The 19,381-nt window shown below is 38.8% G+C and overlaps 1 protein-coding gene across 3 annotated transcripts in view; it reads right to left on the bottom strand.

The window, feature by feature from the left end:
* Nucleotides 1–19,381, bottom strand: part of ITGA8 (integrin subunit alpha 8) — a 140,707-nt gene that overhangs the window by 75,966 nt on the left and 45,360 nt on the right. For all 3 annotated transcript variants that reach the window (XM_020806655.3, XM_073003121.2, XM_073003122.2), the window contains 4 exons: nucleotides 19,003–19,208; nucleotides 17,550–17,741; nucleotides 6,040–6,085; nucleotides 3,772–3,879 (listed from right to left, as the gene is read on the bottom strand). In XM_020806655.3, coding sequence (XP_020662314.3) covers nucleotides 3,772–3,879; nucleotides 6,040–6,085; nucleotides 17,550–17,741; nucleotides 19,003–19,208 — 552 coding nt within the window. The remainder of the gene's footprint in view (nucleotides 1–3,771; nucleotides 3,880–6,039; nucleotides 6,086–17,549; nucleotides 17,742–19,002; nucleotides 19,209–19,381) is intronic.

Genomic DNA, 19,381 nt, shown 5'->3' with positions numbered 1-19,381 from the left:
TGAGTGTTCTTCCTCTCAAAACGGAAGCTTTACAATGTAATTTTACCTTTACTCATAAGTAGATGAGTACTGTATTCAATGTTATTTACTCGGTAGTGTGTTTTAAAATTGAGACCTTAGATATTGCCACAATTGTCTTCTAGTTCAACACTACTGTGGAATATTTATTGATGTCAAGAATTTGTAGCATAAGTAAATATGAAGAAATAAGCCATACTACACTTAAAGATTCAAATTTGTTTAATACCTCCATGTTCCCCAAGAGATACATTATTTGTATATATATTGCAAACTCTTGAAAATAGTTGTGAAGCCACCAATATTCATTCTGACCTAATTCTCAAAATATCTTGTATTTGGGTATCTTCTTATTGTTCCTCACTTGTAACAGGCCATTATTATCTGAGCATAAAACACATGTGTACTATGTAAATTAGGAAGCTGGTACACAGAGTTCATTCCTAGGGTCTCCCTATTTAATATACAATATCTGAGGGGTAATCTTGTCAGTTTTAAAAACGTGTTCAAAAAGGGAAGCTATATTTGAAACATTGAAAAGGCCTGTTCTGTGTGTCATCAACACAACAGTACTGAAAAAGGAGTACTTTTAGCCTGCCTCTCCCAATCATTGCTTTGATCCCATAATTATCCATGGGTCTGAAGAGGAATGGGTTTTGTTCACATGAAACATATGAACATAATTATCCACATGAAGAAGAACACTGGGATATTTGGGTCCCTTGCTCCTGTGAAGACCCTCCATAAGAAGAAAACATTAATTTCTGGCAACTTCAGCAGGCATGTTGACCGGGGGATTCTGGGAACCGAAGTCTGATACAGGAGAACTAGGCACAGGAGAAGGGAGTGCAATGTCCTCTCCATCATTCCTCCCAGCAAACATTAAAGGTTCTCATTCTCTGGCATGTTTTAATTCTATTTAAATGAGAATAGTTTTACGTTTTCTCCATGATTTCTACAGGAATGAAGCATGACTAACTTAATTTGAATTCACCTGCTGTTTATTGCATTACATTTTACCACATTCTAATGTATCCCAGGTTTTAAATGAGGTCTGCAGCATTTTTTTTAAATGTGCAGAAAAACAAAACATGTTTTCTTAACGATACCTTGCTTGGTTAAAACTATTTTACTTTGACTGGATAGTGTCTCAGAATTCACGTCTTCCCAAACCTTTTCTGGTTAAGATGATCTCCTTTCATTCTTTTTATTTTGAAATGTCAATCAAAGGGCATTTTGCACAAGCTGCACAGCTGGCTAAAAGATACAGAGATCTATCCCATGGGGCAAAGGAAATATCTGTCTGCTGGAGATTCCCTAATAATTGTTTGCATATGTACAATGCAAGGTTATAACAACTGCAGAAAAAAAAAACTGGAGAATGGAAAACTTACAGCTGCTCTTCAATCATTTGGGAAAGGTTGGATTAAATATTTTATAGCAGGGGTAAAATCTTTAGGGAACCATACATTGCAATGTAATGGTCAGAACCGTAACCATCCATCAGGAGTGACGCCTATATAATGTATACCTTTATACACAGCTGTGAGAAAACTCATATTCAAACAGTTCTTTCCCCACAGAAGCCTCTTTCCAGGAAGATGGCAAAACCTGAAAGCAGTTTTGAAGTGTCTGTAAAGGGAGGAGGATGGAGGAACAGCATCTTGAGGTGGTGGAAAGGCTGCAAATACAGGCAAGGAATATCATACTGAACCTTCCCCTGCAACATAAATTCCTTGCAAGTTGAAAGGATAGAGCTACCATTTCAGGGAGAATAATTCTAGCCCATTTTTCCTTCCTATGTGCTAGCTTTCTAATTGTATGGATTTAAAATTGTTTTTTTTTAAGAATAACAACAGTGATATCAGTTAAAAGAGATATTCCACTGCAATGGCCCAGCATAGAACACTCCATTCTACCTAATTATGATTTTACTATTACCTCATCTGCACGTCAGTCTGCTAAATAAATAGATGGGGTAGGATAGATCTGATAGAAATTTTGAACCCACTTATTTGTTTTGAGTATTAGAAATGAAGACTGTTCACAGTCCTTCCTCAAAAATACTCCTTGTTACTCCAAACATTCTTAATTTCTGATGGGGAGGATACATTTTGTTGCCACTATCATTAAAGAACAGTGAGCCAGAAATCCTTGCCAGTATACTGTACAGCATATAATCCCCAGATCTATCTACTTGTAAATCCAGATGTACCTTCTACCCTCCTTTTTTTCTATAGTACTAGAAGACTAGAGTCCCTTCTGAAACAAAGAAGTAGGTAGTAAATGGCTGCATCGATCTAGCAACAATACATTTGTGTGGTATTTGCTGATTGCTTGAAATTTCATGCGTTGGTGGTTTCAAGTGGCCTCAGAGTACAGAGCTAAAATATTCAGAGTATATCACTTCACATAGCTTCCATTTAGGCTTCCATCTACATTACTGTAATATCTCACTGACCTACAGCTGATTTACTGTTCTTGTAAGGAAGATGCTGAATAGCACTTCCTTGCTATTCAAAAGCAAGGACAAATGAAACCTTTATTAGACCACTAAAAGTCACAAATGTACAGGTCTTCATCAGCCTGGGCACCACAGAGGTAGACTGAGCACCACAGATGTAAGAAGTCAGCTAGCTTATTTTTGTAATTTTGTAGTGGTCTTCTAAAGGCATCAGCCGGTTAGATAGCTTAATGTTTCAGGTATCTGGCTAAAGAGTCAGAGGCTGGGAGTTCGATTCCTCAATGTATTTCCAGGGAGAAGAGCCAGCCTGTGTAGCCTTGAAGAAAGGAATGGTAACCACTTCTCTCTAGCTAGAAAATCTTGAAAAGGATCTCTATGTCAGAATTGACTTGATGGCATATGGTTAGTATTCATAATGGCATCACCCACCCTTTTCTTTACAAGGGCCACATGGCTATTTTTCGCTCTCTTTTTTTGTTGGACTTCCTTGTTATATCACTCCAAGAGGTACAAGTGCCGCAGCTTCTGAAAGCTCTCTTATCTTATGCTCTAGCCCAAGCACTACCAATGCCTCTTTGCCAGTAACAACAGCTCTATAGCATGGAGTCATGTGCCAGGCACAGATGTATGTTATTCAATGAATGCCTAGTTTAGACCAAGACTTCACATGATGGCTCTGAGATGGGCATGGTTTTTTTTAATGTTTCAGTTTTTCCAGGTGTTACTTGATTGTATAAACTGCACAGGAACTATGAAGATTCAGTATTGCATGGCAAGAAGACAGCCTTTTGCCAAAGAAGGTTGTCCAAAGGAAGGCCAAGAGGACAAAAAGAGCTTAAAAATCTGAAGGCAAGCCCCACTTGTATTTTGCTACAAGTATATACATATAAGCACATATATGTGAAGCTTTCCTGTTCTCATAAATAAGTGGTTTCCTATCTTGGATAACCCAGGTCTTCTTGGACTGCAATTCCCACAGGCCTTCACTACCAGCTGTGCTGACTGGGGCTTCTGAGAGTTGCAGTCCATGAATGCCTGGTTTACCCACGTTTAGGAATCAGTGTCTTAAGTGGAGGAAGCAGCTCTGAGAACCACAATGATGCATTTTGTCCACAGAAAGGAACAACAAGCTTTTTATTTAACATTAGTTTTAGATTATCTTGCAGGATTAGAGGAATTCCCCACCCCAAAGCAGGAGGCTACTCTTCAAAAAAAACTCAGTGCTGTGACGGTGTGATTCCGGATCAGAATGACTAATGTGAACAGGATCTTCTTCATTGCTAGCTTACCAAGCTACAGAAGTCTTAGTGACAGGAAGCTGACAGGTTTTATTTTCTGGATTTATAATCTCTGTGGATAGCAACAGCCGAGCATCCACTGTCACCACCGGTCTTGCTCTGCAGGAGAAGAGAACAAAGGCTCAACACATAGGAAAGAAAGAAGCTAAAAAAGAGAGGAAGAGAGAGTATTTAGTTACTGTGGATGTTAATAACATGTGGGACAACAGAGAGCATGAGTCACACTTCCTGTATTAGTGCATACCATAAATATTCAAACTCCTGGGGGAACATCCATAAAAGCTACCTCCATCAGCACCACATGCAGCTTTATAAAGGGACAATGCACAAGTGTCTGGTTTAAATGTTTATGATTAATTCACATTTGCTGTGTTTGTACATATGATTATGATCTATTCTTTGTCCCTCTCTCTCCTAATAGGGATTATCTAAATACATCTGTGTACCCAGAGGTGCTCTGATCTGGGTAGGCTTTTTGTTCCTATTGTAGGGAATTAACTAGCACAATCCAACAAGGTTCAAAACCAGAACTTTAAAAGGGCCACATTATACAACTCTAGTGTGTTACAGTGTGAGGGCCACAATCTTATTGGGCTTGCACAAAGTGAATTGAAAGTTACTGTGATGGCGTATAGTGGCAGTTTGTTGTCTGGACCTGCCAGAAGCCTTACACTGGGGGCTGTAGGCTACAGATGGGCAGGAAGAGTGTTTTACAACTCAAAAACAAGCCAACCAACCAGACTTTCTAAAAGAGAATAGGAGCAGAAGATTGGACTCTATGTAGACACCTCACACACACACCTGTGAGGATTTAAGTACCTGTGGTGGCACCCTAAGTTCTTCTGCTTTTTGAGGTCACATAAAAGCAGTTACTGTTGCCCCCAGCTTTGAACCATGGACCATGAATGCATTATGTCTTCTTCTAAACCACCAGAATGTATCCCCGCCCCAGATGCACATAGACCTCTTCCCTGCATCCTGTCATAACTCAACAGCCTTATAATAAAGGGAGGCAGAGAAAAGTGAAAGTGGTGGCAAAGAGGTGGATTTGCAGTTCATCAGTTCTGGTGCTTCTTTCCATTGAGGGTAGTCCGGGGGGGGGGGTGAAGCGGGACCCCACATAAGTGAACATGAAAGGGAAAGAAGGAGGGATAAGGAGAAGGTAATGTGGCAATAGGAGGTTAGAATGGAGACAAGGCAGGAGTGGCAATACTTGTCACATATGTGGCCAAATGGGACAATTTCTCTCTCCTTGTGGTCTTCTCCTCAAAGCAGCGCCTTCAACCTGTTTAAAAATAGTGCTGTTCTTGGGTGCCTGTATGTAACAAATGGTCCTGTATTGCTTATACAGGAGCCTATACATGTAGATTTATTACTCAACAGCCAACACATTCTTTAAAATTCTAACCATGTACTTGAAGGCAATTCCTGGTCAGCTATGGCCACCAGACTACAACTTCAAAGCAAGGCTAAAAGAGAGAGTCTGGTCAATGCACATCTGGGATGCAGTGGTCTGCGGTCCTACTCCCCTTCCATGAATTGATTGCATCAAGCTGTAGAGCATATACAAAAGCTCCATCTCAACAGTCGAATATTATCCAGCAAAAGAAAAGATATTCTGCTTTATTTCTCATACATCCTGAACCTGTGCTTAATATCATCTGGAAAGAAGAGATTAAACTTGTTCTTAGTACTCCCCGATACAAAAAGAGATGATAGATCTTAAGCCAAATAGCCTACATTTCCAAAAGAAGAAGACATTGACTGCAGCAGAAAAAGCAGCTAGAAACAAACATGGCTAGAATGAGGCTGAAATGTAAAACAACACTGTTTCATGAAATGAATGAGCATGCATAAGAGTCTTCTTTCCTAATCCACAGACCACAATAGCTCACTAGAAAATTAAATATAATTTGGTCTTTTCTCCAGATCCAGGGATAAAAAATTAGTTGAATAAAATGAATGAAAAAATTATAACAAATTGCTCATAATTAGTTTAAAATTAACTTTTTCAAATAGATTGCAGTTCAGACTGTAATATGAGTTTTCGCTCATCCAATTATGTGTAACTTTATTATAAGTATTTCAAAGCTTTTGATCAGCTCTTTCTAGAACAAAACCTTGTTTTTTAAAAAAAACATTTTGGTCAGGGAAGAGCAAGAATACAGTTTTCAAAAAATTAATCTGAAAGAAAAGTATTAACAATAGCAAATCTTTTATCGCTGGAAAGAAAACAAGTGCAGGAATAGTACCACATACCTGTAAACAACAACTTTTCCAGCTCCAAATGCACCCACAATTAAATCTGAAAAGTTTTAAAAGAAGAAATGTTCAAAACATAGGCACAAATGGAAGTCCCTCACTCCATAATCTAAATTATTGGTAGTGAAAATGGATGAATTTAACTGGCACGCATGTACTTGACATAAGCACACGAAACATCACAGAAACTTTAACATTAAAAAAAAATTAAATTTTGTTGTACTCTGCCTTACTATTTAGCTTAAGTGGTAAAGTATAGGAGGACAAGATTAAAGTTTATAAACTAGTAAATAGTGAGAAGGAAGTGAAGAAATTAAAGTGTTCTCTCATAATCCTCAAACGCAGGTCACCCAATGAAGTTGAACAGTAGGAGTTTCACCAATAAGAACAGCTTTAAGCAGCGATACAAACTGATGATGTTCACAGAATGGTTTTCCATTGCCACCACCCTCAGAGAGTATCCATGGGAGAGTATATAAGTAGCGCTTTATGCTTTCCTTCGAAACACTCTCACAGCTTTCTCATACATGGAACAAAGCAGGAACCAAACAGCAATGACCTTCTAAATCTTTCTCCCCCATGGTTCTCCCTTCCTTTTAATCCTAGCTCTACATATTTTACTCATTATTTGCTTGTTCTCCTGTTGCCATCATTGCTTTCGTATCTACTTTTATCTGCTTCCTTTTATCTTCTGAAGTTTCCTCAGGCCTTTCCTCTGTCCTCATCTTTAGCACACACAAGCATAACCCTTATGTCTTCTCATCCTTTTCCCAGTAGCCCCTTCAAAGTTTAAACTCTTGTATATCTAAAATGATGTTTTGGTCATTTTCCTATGAGATACAAGTCAACTGTATTTGGAGAGTAAGCAAGCAAACAACTCCTTTTATTCATGAAGAATGCTAGATGAGGCTCATGCTCAAAAGTTGCTCCCCCTTCTTGTATGTGATTGAAGGAGTTGGTACTTCTGCATTTTGTTTATTAGGCACAATTTAAATCGCATGGGTAGTGGGTGGCAGTGGATGCAAAAAGAGTCAGAGACAATTTAAGCAACCCCTGAGTAGAAATCAGTCTCATTTATGTTTTGCTAAAGCAAGCCAGTTTTAAAACCCAACATTTAGACATAGTTTGAAACAAATCACAGTTAAGCATAATTAATAAATGTCAGGTTTCAAAACACCCTTCAGTGGTAAGAGAAAAGTACAAGAATCTCTTCCCAAGGTCATCTTCCCACACCACCAGATCCTTTCACATTATGCTCCCCTGGGTAGCAACATTGAAGGAGACCAGAAAATATTCAAGAGGCCGGGCCTTCTTGATGGCGGCACCGTCTCTTTGAAATCACCTCCCAGTGGAGCTACACCTGTCTCTTTCCCTCCCTAGCTTTAATAGGCTGTTGAAGACCCATCCCTTTCAAGAGGCTTTTGAAGTTATTCACCTCTGTACTGCTGCTCTGCAATGGTGCACCATCAAAGCACTGTGTTGGTCTATTTCTTGTTTGTTGCTATTTTGGTTTCTATATATATTCTCTTCTTTTAATTGCATTATACCTCTGGTTTTTTATGTACAATACCCAGAATAGTGCTGTGCATTAGTACGGCAGTATATAAACAAGCAAGCAAGCAAGCAAGCAAGCAAGCAAGCAAGCTACCATTAATGTCAAAGATCAATCTGAATAAAAAGATTGTTGCCTACAACTAACTGGCCTCCTTTAACAGAGAGGTCCAGAAACAAGGAACAACTCTTGAGAACCTGGACAGGCAAGGTTCAAAGAATGGTTTATTGACCAAAGGGAAAAGGTTACCACCTGGATATTCCACACTGTGCCATTTTCTTGCATTTAGTATGTATTCTTGTTTCAGAATCTTTCACGGGCCAATTCAGTTCCACAATTAACTTTTTTTAACCTCCATCAGCTAAAGGATATCTTTAAACATTGGCAGTGCCAAAAACATTAATGAGATTTTTAAAATATATATATATATATATTCTGAATTCTACAAAAGAAAACAAACAAAAACAAATGTCCAAGCTGTCTACACTAATTGGAGTCTGGCAGTCCCATTATTCTAAAAATACAGAACAGTTCACTCATTACATGCATGTTTCTTTCCAGAAAATACCAAAGATACAGTCTTGCCATCTAAAAACAAAAATGATTAACACAACACACAGACAATTTTTAGTAAAATGAGAAGAGATAGCTATCTTAAATTAAGTATCTAAATTCTTTCCAAGTAAAACCTGAAAAAAGCTGCACAAAATTATATTATTTATTTACTGGGAATTTTATTTATTTTTTCTTGTAAAAAATTAGGAACAAATAAATACCCATGGCATTGATTTAAGTAAGCAGTTTTCTGTAAACTATTACTAAGACATAACTGAAGTTCCACAAAGTTTGGACTTGACATTCCAGCTCTGAATTCCAGCCATGTATTTCTGCCTCCCAACAGGAGTAATCATCTGCTCTCCATATAGATAATGAATAATGCCTATTGTTGGCCGTAGGGATATGGCTTAAGAAGCAATGAAATAACTATGAACCACCTTCTTTTTAAAAAGCCTCCCATCAAATATGTTCCCTGAAACCTCTCATCTATCTATAGTAGAGATCAGAGACATTAAATGAACTGGTATGACCCCCCCATTTGATGACACAAGGACACCACATGTTATATTGCTACATGATCACAGTGTTCTCAGTGTGTATGCTATATCTGAGTGTATAAGACCCAGCTAAACAGGCTGCTTTTGGGAGTTGTGGCAGAGCAATAAAGACAAAGTCACCAGTTAGCTTGATAGCTCAAGCTAACTGAGGTATCCAGCTAAAGAGTCTAGGGTTGGGATTCACTGTCCTCACTTCACTCTTGGGTGATGATGACCCATCAGCATATTGCTATTTCAGGTTTTACTGCAGTAGGAAACTAAGAATAGTTAGGATTTTGACTACAAGTGACCATGTTGACTAGAGCAGTGGTCCCCAATGTTGGGCCTCCAGATGTTCTTGGACTACAGCTCCCAGAAGCCCTCACCACCCCTTCTGCTGGCCAGGATTTCTGGGAGTTGAAGTCCAAGAACATCTGGCATTGAAGGACCTTTTGTCCAATTTGCAATAGGTGTTGCTTTCCTAAATGTTGCTAGTGTTGTTAACTCACTGGGGTGTTTTAGGAACGTCAATATAGAATGATCAAATTCAGATTCAGTCCAAACCTGCATAGTGGAACTTATGGAGGAGTTGGCTCATCAAATCCCCATTGATTCAATGGGTCTGTTCTAGTGCAGTTTACTACACTAAACAACAGGATTTTGTCCATAGGATTTACATGGTTATTTCTTGGCTAGTTTCTGACTCCCCAGAGTTTGGAAACATCACTTTTGGGGATTAAAACTAGCAGAATCTTTCAATGCTCCAGGAGTTATAGGCCTAAAAAGTAACTTTTCCAAGCTTAGACATCACCAGAAATTTTTTTTAACTCTTATTTGTCACAGCCATGGTGAGATGATGGCACTTGTGGATACAGAGAGCCAATTAGATGTGTCAGTAAATTCACTTTTAGAAGCTGATAGCATTCAGATTTTGAAATGAAGCCTGTCTTTATCTCTTGATGACCAATGACAAACCAAAACAAAGTAATTTGAAAGATAAGAGAGGTGAGAAAAGCCATGCTGATATAAACAGACATTGTTTAACAGTGCAAATGCAAAGCTATTCATCTTATGCCATTTGACATTAAAAGCATGGCATTTCCTGATTCCTGTCATTAAATGATGAAAGATGTGTTCAGTTTCGAAGTGAGTGCAAGATAAATATCATAAAAAATAAATAAAAAGCATCCTTGTAAGAAGTAATCTTAAGAAGCAATGGCATGTTTCTCAAAAGAGTGACTAGTCAGGATATGGACCATAGTTGCTCAGTTAGCCGAGCTAATTTACCACAATTAAAAAGTAATTAGACCCATAAATTCACATTAGCAATGCAAAGGTTAGGCACAGCCTATCCACCAAAATCAGCCCAAATACAACTAATCTTATTTGGTTATGAATAAAAGGTGTATCTGGACCTCTCATTCCAGATAATGGCTACATATACTATAGTGCCCATGGAACTTTGTAAACTGGGCCATAGCCAAAAGATGAAAAAGAATTAAAGGACCCACTGAGAACAACAGAAATCACCTCCCTCTTGTACAGATAAAAGTCATCAAAAGGGGTTCTTCATTTGATGGAAGTGGTGAAAGGGTCCTGGGTCCTGTGAAACCCTCTGGAGCAGGTCTTTCAAGAAGCATGTAGAGCTGTGGTGAAACAGGAGTCCCCTTGCTCTATCAGTCAAATATTACAATGACAAAATATCCATCCCAGTTTTTAATTGTTCAGATTAAAAATGCCTTCAGAGAAAGGGCCCATTGCAATGCCTCCGCAATTTTTCCCTCCCCAACTATTATTCTCCCCAAATTATCAATGTTCCTCTGATACATGCATAAGGTATAGATTTGATTTCTAAACAATTTGCCAAGCAAGACATTTCAGGGAAAAGGCTCTAAAGAGTAAGGTGGATTACATTCTTCAGAAATGAGCTGTTCTCTCTCCCCCCCCCCCCCAGCTCTTCATCACACACAACAGCAAAGTTGGACAGGATGGAAATTAAGCTATTTGCATTTGCTGCATTTTAGCACTTTGCTAAAAATCTGATACAGAACATAGTAAAGTAAACAAACAAACAAACAAACAAACATGCTGACTTGAGGTTAAGATTGCTCCAAAATGTTTTGAATGTTCAGAACTGAAGAGGAAAATCCTGAAACCAACATAATCAAAACATTCCACTTGGGTTCTTCCTAAGGATAGTTTTCACCAAGACATTGGCATCAAATTATTAAGCAAAGAGAAATAAATTTTCTTCTAAGTTTGTTGTCGCTGTTAATTCTGACTAATGTATCTACTTAAGTTGTTTAAGTTCAATCACAACTTGAAAGATTATATTTCAAATACTTAAAGGCATCTATCATCCATTTTCATTAGCATATACAGCTGTCATTCTGAACCAGTGGCATGATTTGTCATGAGCTATATTGAGAAATTCCCCAGTAACTATTATCACAAATGATCAATTTGGAAAATGACTTTAAGATGGTACACTTTTAATATTAAACTGTGCACTTCAAGAAATCTTAGTTGACTAAAATTTCGAACAATTACATCTGCATATATATGCACAGCAATATATCATTATTGAACAAAAAGTGAACTATATTTGTTTAGACAACAGACACGCTGCCACCTTTGAAGAATTACCCACATTCTTAATTTAAAAAGGAAAATGCTTAGAAGTTAATTTTTTGCATCCATAGTTTGTCAGCTATTATTTTAGAATAATTTTTTTAAGTTGAAGTCCTGTTAATTGGGGATACTTTTTCTTTTGATCAACAGCATTTGACCAAATTGTTTTACTGATTAAGCAGCTAAAAGACCTATTTAAAATAAAATCTTATTCTGTGCAAAATAAAATTCTGTGCCATTCAAGATATAGCAAAATAAGCATACTGAGAAATAGATCCCATAACAAATAAGTTTATTAATTATTATGACGGGGAAACTGAACTCATTCCAAAAATTAAAAGGTTTTCCTCTTTAAAACTGTGACTATACATAGACCAAGTTACATATGTAAAAATGCAACAAAGGCTGCACTCTTAATATCCACAGCCTGAAAAAAATTGGAACTCAATGGAACCTTGTGTCCATTGTCACTTTGAATGGACCCAAACAGTGGCCCCATTCAGTTGTGGCCCCTCGCTAGCTGTAATCGACACTATCCATCATTGCTTTCGCCATAGGCAGAGGGTAAATCCAGAGCGATTCTGGCTCATGTGTAGGCTCTAGACACAACCTGGAACCCTAGGCAAGCTACATTACTGCTTGCATGTAGAGTCTATACACAAAGAAGAGTTCTTCCTGTTCACCCATGCCACTCTTAAGAGTGGAGAAGCGACTGTTGATTACAACTGGGCAGGTATTTAATGAAAAGAGCTAGAGAAGAAACCAAATGCTTGATTCACGGATCCAATCTGTTGGCAGGCTGGCTGTATTGTTGGGCACAATGAGGCAACCATCTCAGGCAGGAATGTAGCAGAGAGAAGAAGTGAGAAGCAGAACCGTTATGTTTATAGCCTACCAAGGATCTCTTAAGCTTGCTCACTTTTCTCAGCAGGGATGAAAGACTGCCACTCTGTATGTGGAATAAGGCAGGCACTATTTTGTCCTTTGTTTCAGGTAGGAAAATGTCTTGGGCCATTTCCGCATGTAGATGTTGGAATAGAGAATACCAGTCTAATGGGATCAATATCCTTTTCACTCTCATCCTTAGTTATGAAATGACTTTTCCACATGGTGAGAAGAGTTATGATATTATTCAACAATTATTATCACTCAGATTACAGATGTTTTCCTGGCTGCATCGCTCACTAGTTTATGTATCTGGCTGCAGAGCCAAAGGTTGGGAGTTCGATTCCCCACTGTGGCTCCTATGAATAAAGCCAGCCTGTGTGGTCTTGTGTAAGCACAGTCCCAGGGCACCCTCAGAAGAAAGGAATGCTAAACCACTTCTAAGTACTTTCTACCTGGGAAATGCTGAAAAGGGTCACATTTTTTTTTGAGTTCTTACAACCTCACATGTTGCCTTTTGCAGGCTTTGCCAACAGGAACATTTCTGAGCTGGGGTGACTGTCAATCTATCCAGCACTAACCGTCCTTCCCTGCCTCTGATTTCAAAGGAGTCTTGCTTCTCTGCTGTGTTTTTCCCATCTAAAATATGTTGAGGCCTGTTGCTGTAAGCAGTCAGTCATGTTGTTAGCTTGCTGTTATCTGTTCACTGTAAGTAATGAAACCTTTTCATTCTTTTTCTACTGATGACTGAGAGTGAGTTATTGAGAAGGTGAGTGTCAGTTAATGCGAGAAAGAGGTGGACTAATTTGAGGAACTTGAAGCTATTCTGCTTTGTGAATCTCTGCACCTATGTGGGCATCTAGAGGAATTTAACTGAAAATTCAAAAACTCTGCAACAGCCGTAGATCAGAATTTCCTTGACCGCACGTGATTATTAATAATGAACAGACTGAGAGAGAGAGAGAGATTGAGAAAGAGAGAGAGATTGAGATCCCAACAGAGCCAGGGAGTGCAGAGGAGGGAGAAGAAACTTTTAATTATCAAAGTACAGCCATAGCTGACAATGTCACCAGACTTAAGCAGCATCACTTTATGTTACTGGTTTTCCGCTATTATTTGATTTCAATTTGTTTCGAAGCATAGTACTGTATTTTTACCTCATACTGCCACTCTTGTCCCAAAGGGATTCATTTTTCCTCTTTTATTTTGAAAGTGGATGCTGAGCATGTACCAAATTTATGGAATAAACAACGAAGCAGGTAAAATCCAAGTTCAGGAGCCCTAACCTTAGGAGATATACTTGGAACTAACCTAAAGATAGAAAAACATTTGTTTTGGGCTACAGCTTCCAAAGTCCTGTATCTGCCACAGCTACTGGCTGTAGAACTCCATACACTTTCATCCAAAACCCCCCACAAACATTTCCAATCTTTGGGCCAATTTAGATATTAGAAAGGAGACCTATTTCCCAAATGCTTATTTTGAAAGCAAAATCACAATAGAGAGTGATTTAGATGATAGCAACTTTCACTATTTTGATAAAGTCTCCACGCCTTCACAAGCTGCTACTGCTTGCCTTGTTGGTGTGTGTGTGTGTGTGTGATTAGTTTGTGGTTGGCTGTAACTGGCATTTCTACAAAACACACAATTCTGTTCTGGGCTGCCCTACTATCAGATGAAATGAAGCAATGGCCTCTGGTGACAGATGCAGGAGTGGTTCAGCAAATCATCTTCATTCTTGCCCTGATTGATGCACAACTCAACTGCCAGATCAGTTGGCTTCTGCATGTGAAATGAGCAGTGGGCTTGTCATTGGCCTCAGGCAAATAAAAAGTCTCAGGCTGGCTCTATCCTGCTCCAATCAAGTAAACACTCTCCAACAGTTACTTTTAAATAGTAAGTTTCCATTGATCTCCCTCAGAATATGAAATTTGGTCCTGTGCCATCCATCCATCCATCCATCCATCCATCCATCCATCCATCCATCCATCCATCCATCCATCCATCCATCCATCCATCCATCCATATTTTTTATATTCCACCTTTGTCCCTAATGGACCAAAGCCAGCTTGTAGCACATGATGCAAACATTATACTTTTAAGATGCAAAGTTAAGACATGTCTGTAGACCTTAACTGTCACATGATTAGTTGCACAATTCAGTGTACTGTCTATGGAGGTTTCTTAAACTATAGCAGTTCTCTTCCAAAAGTTGCACCAATCTGCATAACTGCACAACAGGATTTCAGCCAGTAAATCACTCTTTTAAAAGCAATTAATCATTATCAGTGAATTAAAACCAAAATCTAAAATAATTTAAAAAGGTAGAGTTGGAAAAGTAGAAAAGTACTGTACAGTATCTCCCAGTAAAGCAGCTAATCGTGCTGCTGAGTGTCTGCCTTAAGAGAAAGGTCTTTGCCTGCCAGCAGAAGGGCAACGTGGAGGTGGCCAACTGACCTTCTTTGGTAGGGAGCTCCATGTGCTGGGAACAGCTGCTGGAAAAGCCATCTCCTACATCACCCCCAGGAATGACTCTAAGGATGGTGGGACGGAGAGCAGGACTTTTCACTCTTCATTTTTTCAAGAGGACTGAGAATAAGGCACTCCCTGAAGGTCTTAAAACTTGGGGAGGCTCTTCCAGTAGAAGCTGTTTCCAAGCAATGCACTGAAAACCACTGCCTTTGTAATCAGAAAAAGACCAAAGGGCATAAAAATGCCCCGTGCGTTCAGACTCTTTTTGTCCCTTTTTCAAAGCAAATGAAGATGTAAATATAAAACAAGCCCAGCCAGCTGGAGTAAGGCAAACAAGAGCTGAGACAAAAATAAGTACTGAAAACAGTCACAAAACATAAACTATTCAAAATATTAGTACAGTAGGTTAATAGAGCACAGTGACAAAGATACTCCCGAATGTTCAGGGAGCATTGTCTCATTAATTACAATAGAGCTTCTGCCAGCAAAACAATCTCAGGCTTGAACTACAGCAGTTCTACTGTGTGGGTTATGTTACAACTGCAGAGAGCCTTCTCAAATCCCTACAAAGAGAAATGTTGTGGTCTGCCATAGGCTTGATCCCCAAGGAGGGGGGAAATGGAGAGAAACAAATTAAAATGATGTTGTGCATTTAGGCTACAGATGGTGTTGGAACATTGCCCCAAATTGGATACATTCCAATTCAAGAAATAAAGGGTGAAAACTCCAAATAGTGAAGCGGTGTTGATACATACCAGATGACATCAGTTAAATATTAATTGTTAAGGGAAAACATTCAAAACAAAACTAATTAAAGAAAAATGACCAGGCCAGGAAGGCTGTGAAAGTATACCTATATATATATATATATTTAAAAAAAAAACACCCTTCCTGGATCTGCATATGTGTTTCTAATAATAATACAGTAACAATGAATAGGCTGTATCCAAATATGCCTTAATAATAATTATGTGCCATCAAATCAATTCCGACTCACAGTGACCCTTTTCAGAGTTTTCGAGGTAGGTCATACACAGAAGTGGTTTATCAATCCTTTCCTCTGGGGAAAATGTGCCTTAGCCCCCCTGAAATTGATAGGTTGTCAGTCATTATTATTAAAGGTTCCGCTGATATGGATGGGGCAAAACTGTGACTCACTAGGACTGTATCCAGCCCAATATTTATATAATAATTTCCCCCAAAGGGCTCCAAGTTGGCCTGGCAATCCTTAGAACAACCAGACCAATAGGCTGACATTGTATTTCATTCTGTAGAACAAATTATGGGGATGTCTCTGGCTCACAGGTAATTTTTTTTTGCCGAAAACCATCCATTGCTTTCATAGTGTGGGGAAACTTTTAGCTCATGCTTTTCCTCCTTGATTATAGTGCTATGTTACTTGGGAATGCACTTCTTCTCTGTTCAGGCTTGGGAACATTCATAACAGATCTTTAAGTAGTGCAAATGACAAACATAAAAATACCAACTACTAGCACTAGGATTAAATTAGACAATTACATTTAGCCTATTTTCACCAGTGGTGTTCTCTTACATAGTGAAAAACATCTGTTTGTCACAGTACATGATTTTCATCAACTATATATCTTCTGGTGTAGTGGACTGAGTGATAGACTGGACTCAAGAGACCCAGGTTCAGATCTTCATAGAAACTCACTGGGGGAATGGAATTGGCAAAAACCACTCCTTAAATATCGAACTTACCTTGAAAGCCCTATTAGGGTTGTTATAAGTTGGTTCTGACTTGATGGCACAGACACACAAACACATCTTCTACTGTAGTGTAGTGTGCTTTGTTTTGCAGTAGCCCATTGAAAAGTAAATATCACATTGATTTGCAAGTCTGATTGTTAAGCAATGCAACTTTTTAAAAATCCAATCATAAGAAGAAAACATGTTGATCCAAGGAAACGTATGTTCCTCTTAATGTCTAGTTTGTACTAGTTGAACACACTGGCCCAAATCTTGCTGCAAAATATCACAGGCATAAGGAGAATCACATAATTTTTTTGCGCTTTTCTGGCCCTCTATTGTACATGCAGGCATACCACCAAGTTTGTAAGCAAATGGACGAACTGGGTATGTCTGAGTATATGACAACCAGCTACAGTAATTACACACAGTGGTTGTGTAACTTCCAGTTTATGCTTGGATAAGCAGGGATGTGGCTGCTTTGTACTCGGATGGGAGACCACCCAGGAATACCAGGAATGTAAAGGTAAGGCTAGGACAAAACCTTGCCTAAAACTCTGAAGAGCTGCAGCCAGTCAGAGATGATGATACTGGGTTAGAAGGAACAATAATCTGACTTAGTGTGAAGACAACTTCCAATGTTCCTACAACTCTAAGTGAAAGGGCAAATTTCATTTTGCTGTTTCTGAACTACAATTGTTTTAAATACTGATGTTTCCGCGTTGTTTTGTAGTGAGAATTTTATATGCATTTATATATACTTTGTACATTTTCAGGATAAAAAGAGAGAGAAATTTCAAGTTTTAAAATAGCATTTGGGGGGGGGGGAAATGCTTGCAAAGTGCCCAGAAAACACTCCCATTCAGAATTTGGGTGGGGACACAGGTTCAGTCTCCCCAAACCCATTTCATTCCTGCTGTAACAATTCAGGTGTTTCATGTTAATATATCTGTTTCAACCCTTCTTGCATTCTTCCTGATTTCTCATGACAGGAAAGGGAGTATTTGTCTTGTTCACATTCTCAGGGAAGCCAAGCTCGGAATTACACACAAAAGTATTTATATTTTGACCTCTGCCTTCCAAAAAAAAAGAACAGCTTAGGAGTGATGGGTTTTCCAGAGAAAGAAAAGATAAAAATCGCCTCTCTTGTGGAAGAGCCTTACCTGGGTAATCATTCTTGTCTATGTCTGAGTCTCCTCTGAGCGTAAAGCCAAATCCCGCAGGCATAGATTGGGAGGCCCACATTCCGCTGAGAACTTGGGAAGGTTTAGGATTTAACCCAATACTGAACCCATTGTAAATGAGTACTTTCCCCTTTCTGTCTTCTCCAGCAAAGGGCGCCCCTATTGCAATATCTGGAAGGAAAAAAAAAAACAATGAGAGATGTCAAGGTTGCAAAGGTGACTTGTTGCTTTTTATTTTGAAAACTTTGCTAGGCTCAGTAACCAATCTGGGATGTGAACCTGAGACACACACTCAGAGAAGCAGCCCTAGAATACAGCGTGGTGATATCTGCAGCACCATAGAAAGGACAGTCTGTGTAACATATGCATGAGATAAGGATATGTGCTTAGGTGCAAATTAAGACATGATTACTATCAGTAAAATAAAAACTGCAATCAAAATAGCAGAGAAGACTGTGCCCAGATGAATGATTTGTCTGCTCAGTCTACTGTCTAAGCACTACAGTTGATGGGGTGAAATCCAAGGTCCCTGCTCTGGCTTCATGTGGATCATTTACTTTAAACTGAATTTGGATAAAACTTCAAATGACGGACTGCTTTGCGAAAGCCATTCAAATACAGGATTGTCTTCTGAAAAACAGATAAAGGTGTAGCTTAACAGCATATCACCTTTCAATGACAAATATATTTTATTAATTTGTATCATTTGAAACCCATCTTTCTTCTGGTGAGGGGACTCAAGGTGGCTCACAATGATAACACAAATGACACTAAAAGTATAATAAATTACAGGTTAAAAACAATTAAGCATGCAATAATAATTAAAATTCCACCAAATAAAACATTAAAACACACGCCTAGAAAACCGACCAACAAAGAAAAGCACTCAAGGACTGCTTGAAGAGGTAGGTCTTCAACTGTTGGCAGGAAGATAAAAGGGAGAGAGTCAACCTGACCTCCCAAGAGAAAGCATTCTACAACTTGAGAACAGTCACAGAGAAGGCCCTCTCAACAGTCCCCATCAAGCACACCTGTAACGGCCATGGGATCAAAAGAAAGACCTGCTCAGAAAATATTAAGAGGTGGAAAGGCTCATGTTGGAAGATACAGACAACCTAGAGACACACTTTATAGTGCTTTAGACATCATAACCAACACTTTGAATGGGGCCCGGAAATGGACTAGCAGCCAGAGCAGCTGTTTTAGCAGGAGAGTTATTTGCTCCATAGAACTGTCCCTATTCATGTCATGACATTCTACTTTCCCAACAAATAGAAAGTAGAATGTCATGACATGAATAGGGACAGTACAACTAACCAACTAGAGTACAACTAACTACAACTCTTAACAAGCCACACGTAAAGGTTCTTCATTCCTGCATTCAGCTAGCTAATAAGTTTTTTGTGCAATCACTAAAGATATGATGTATTACCATTATATCCATCTTGGTTCAGATCTCCCAGATGTGCGATGGAATTGCCAAATCTACCAAATACCTCCGTGCCTGACAGTGTCTGTGCTTCTCTGAAATATAAGGCACTAACTTGCAGGTACAGATACACCTGCCCAACTTCCTTAGGGTTGCTCTCAAATTCTCGCTCCATGAAAAGAGGAGCACCAACAAGGATGTCATCCAACCTGGAATTTGGGAACAGAGGGGAAACACAAACGAAAAGAACAATTCAACATTTAAAATATCCTTTATTTTATAAATATGAATGGTTTTATCTAGAGATGGGCAACTTCAGCAATTATAGGAAACACGACACAACTTCCCTAAACCTTGGCCCCAAGTTATCCTCCACACTGAA

This window comes from Pogona vitticeps, chromosome 6 (assembly GCF_051106095.1).
Source record: "Pogona vitticeps strain Pit_001003342236 chromosome 6, PviZW2.1, whole genome shotgun sequence".
NCBI classification, from domain to species: Eukaryota; Metazoa; Chordata; class Lepidosauria; order Squamata; family Agamidae; genus Pogona; species Pogona vitticeps.
This window is presented reverse-complemented; position numbering and strand designations above follow the sequence as displayed.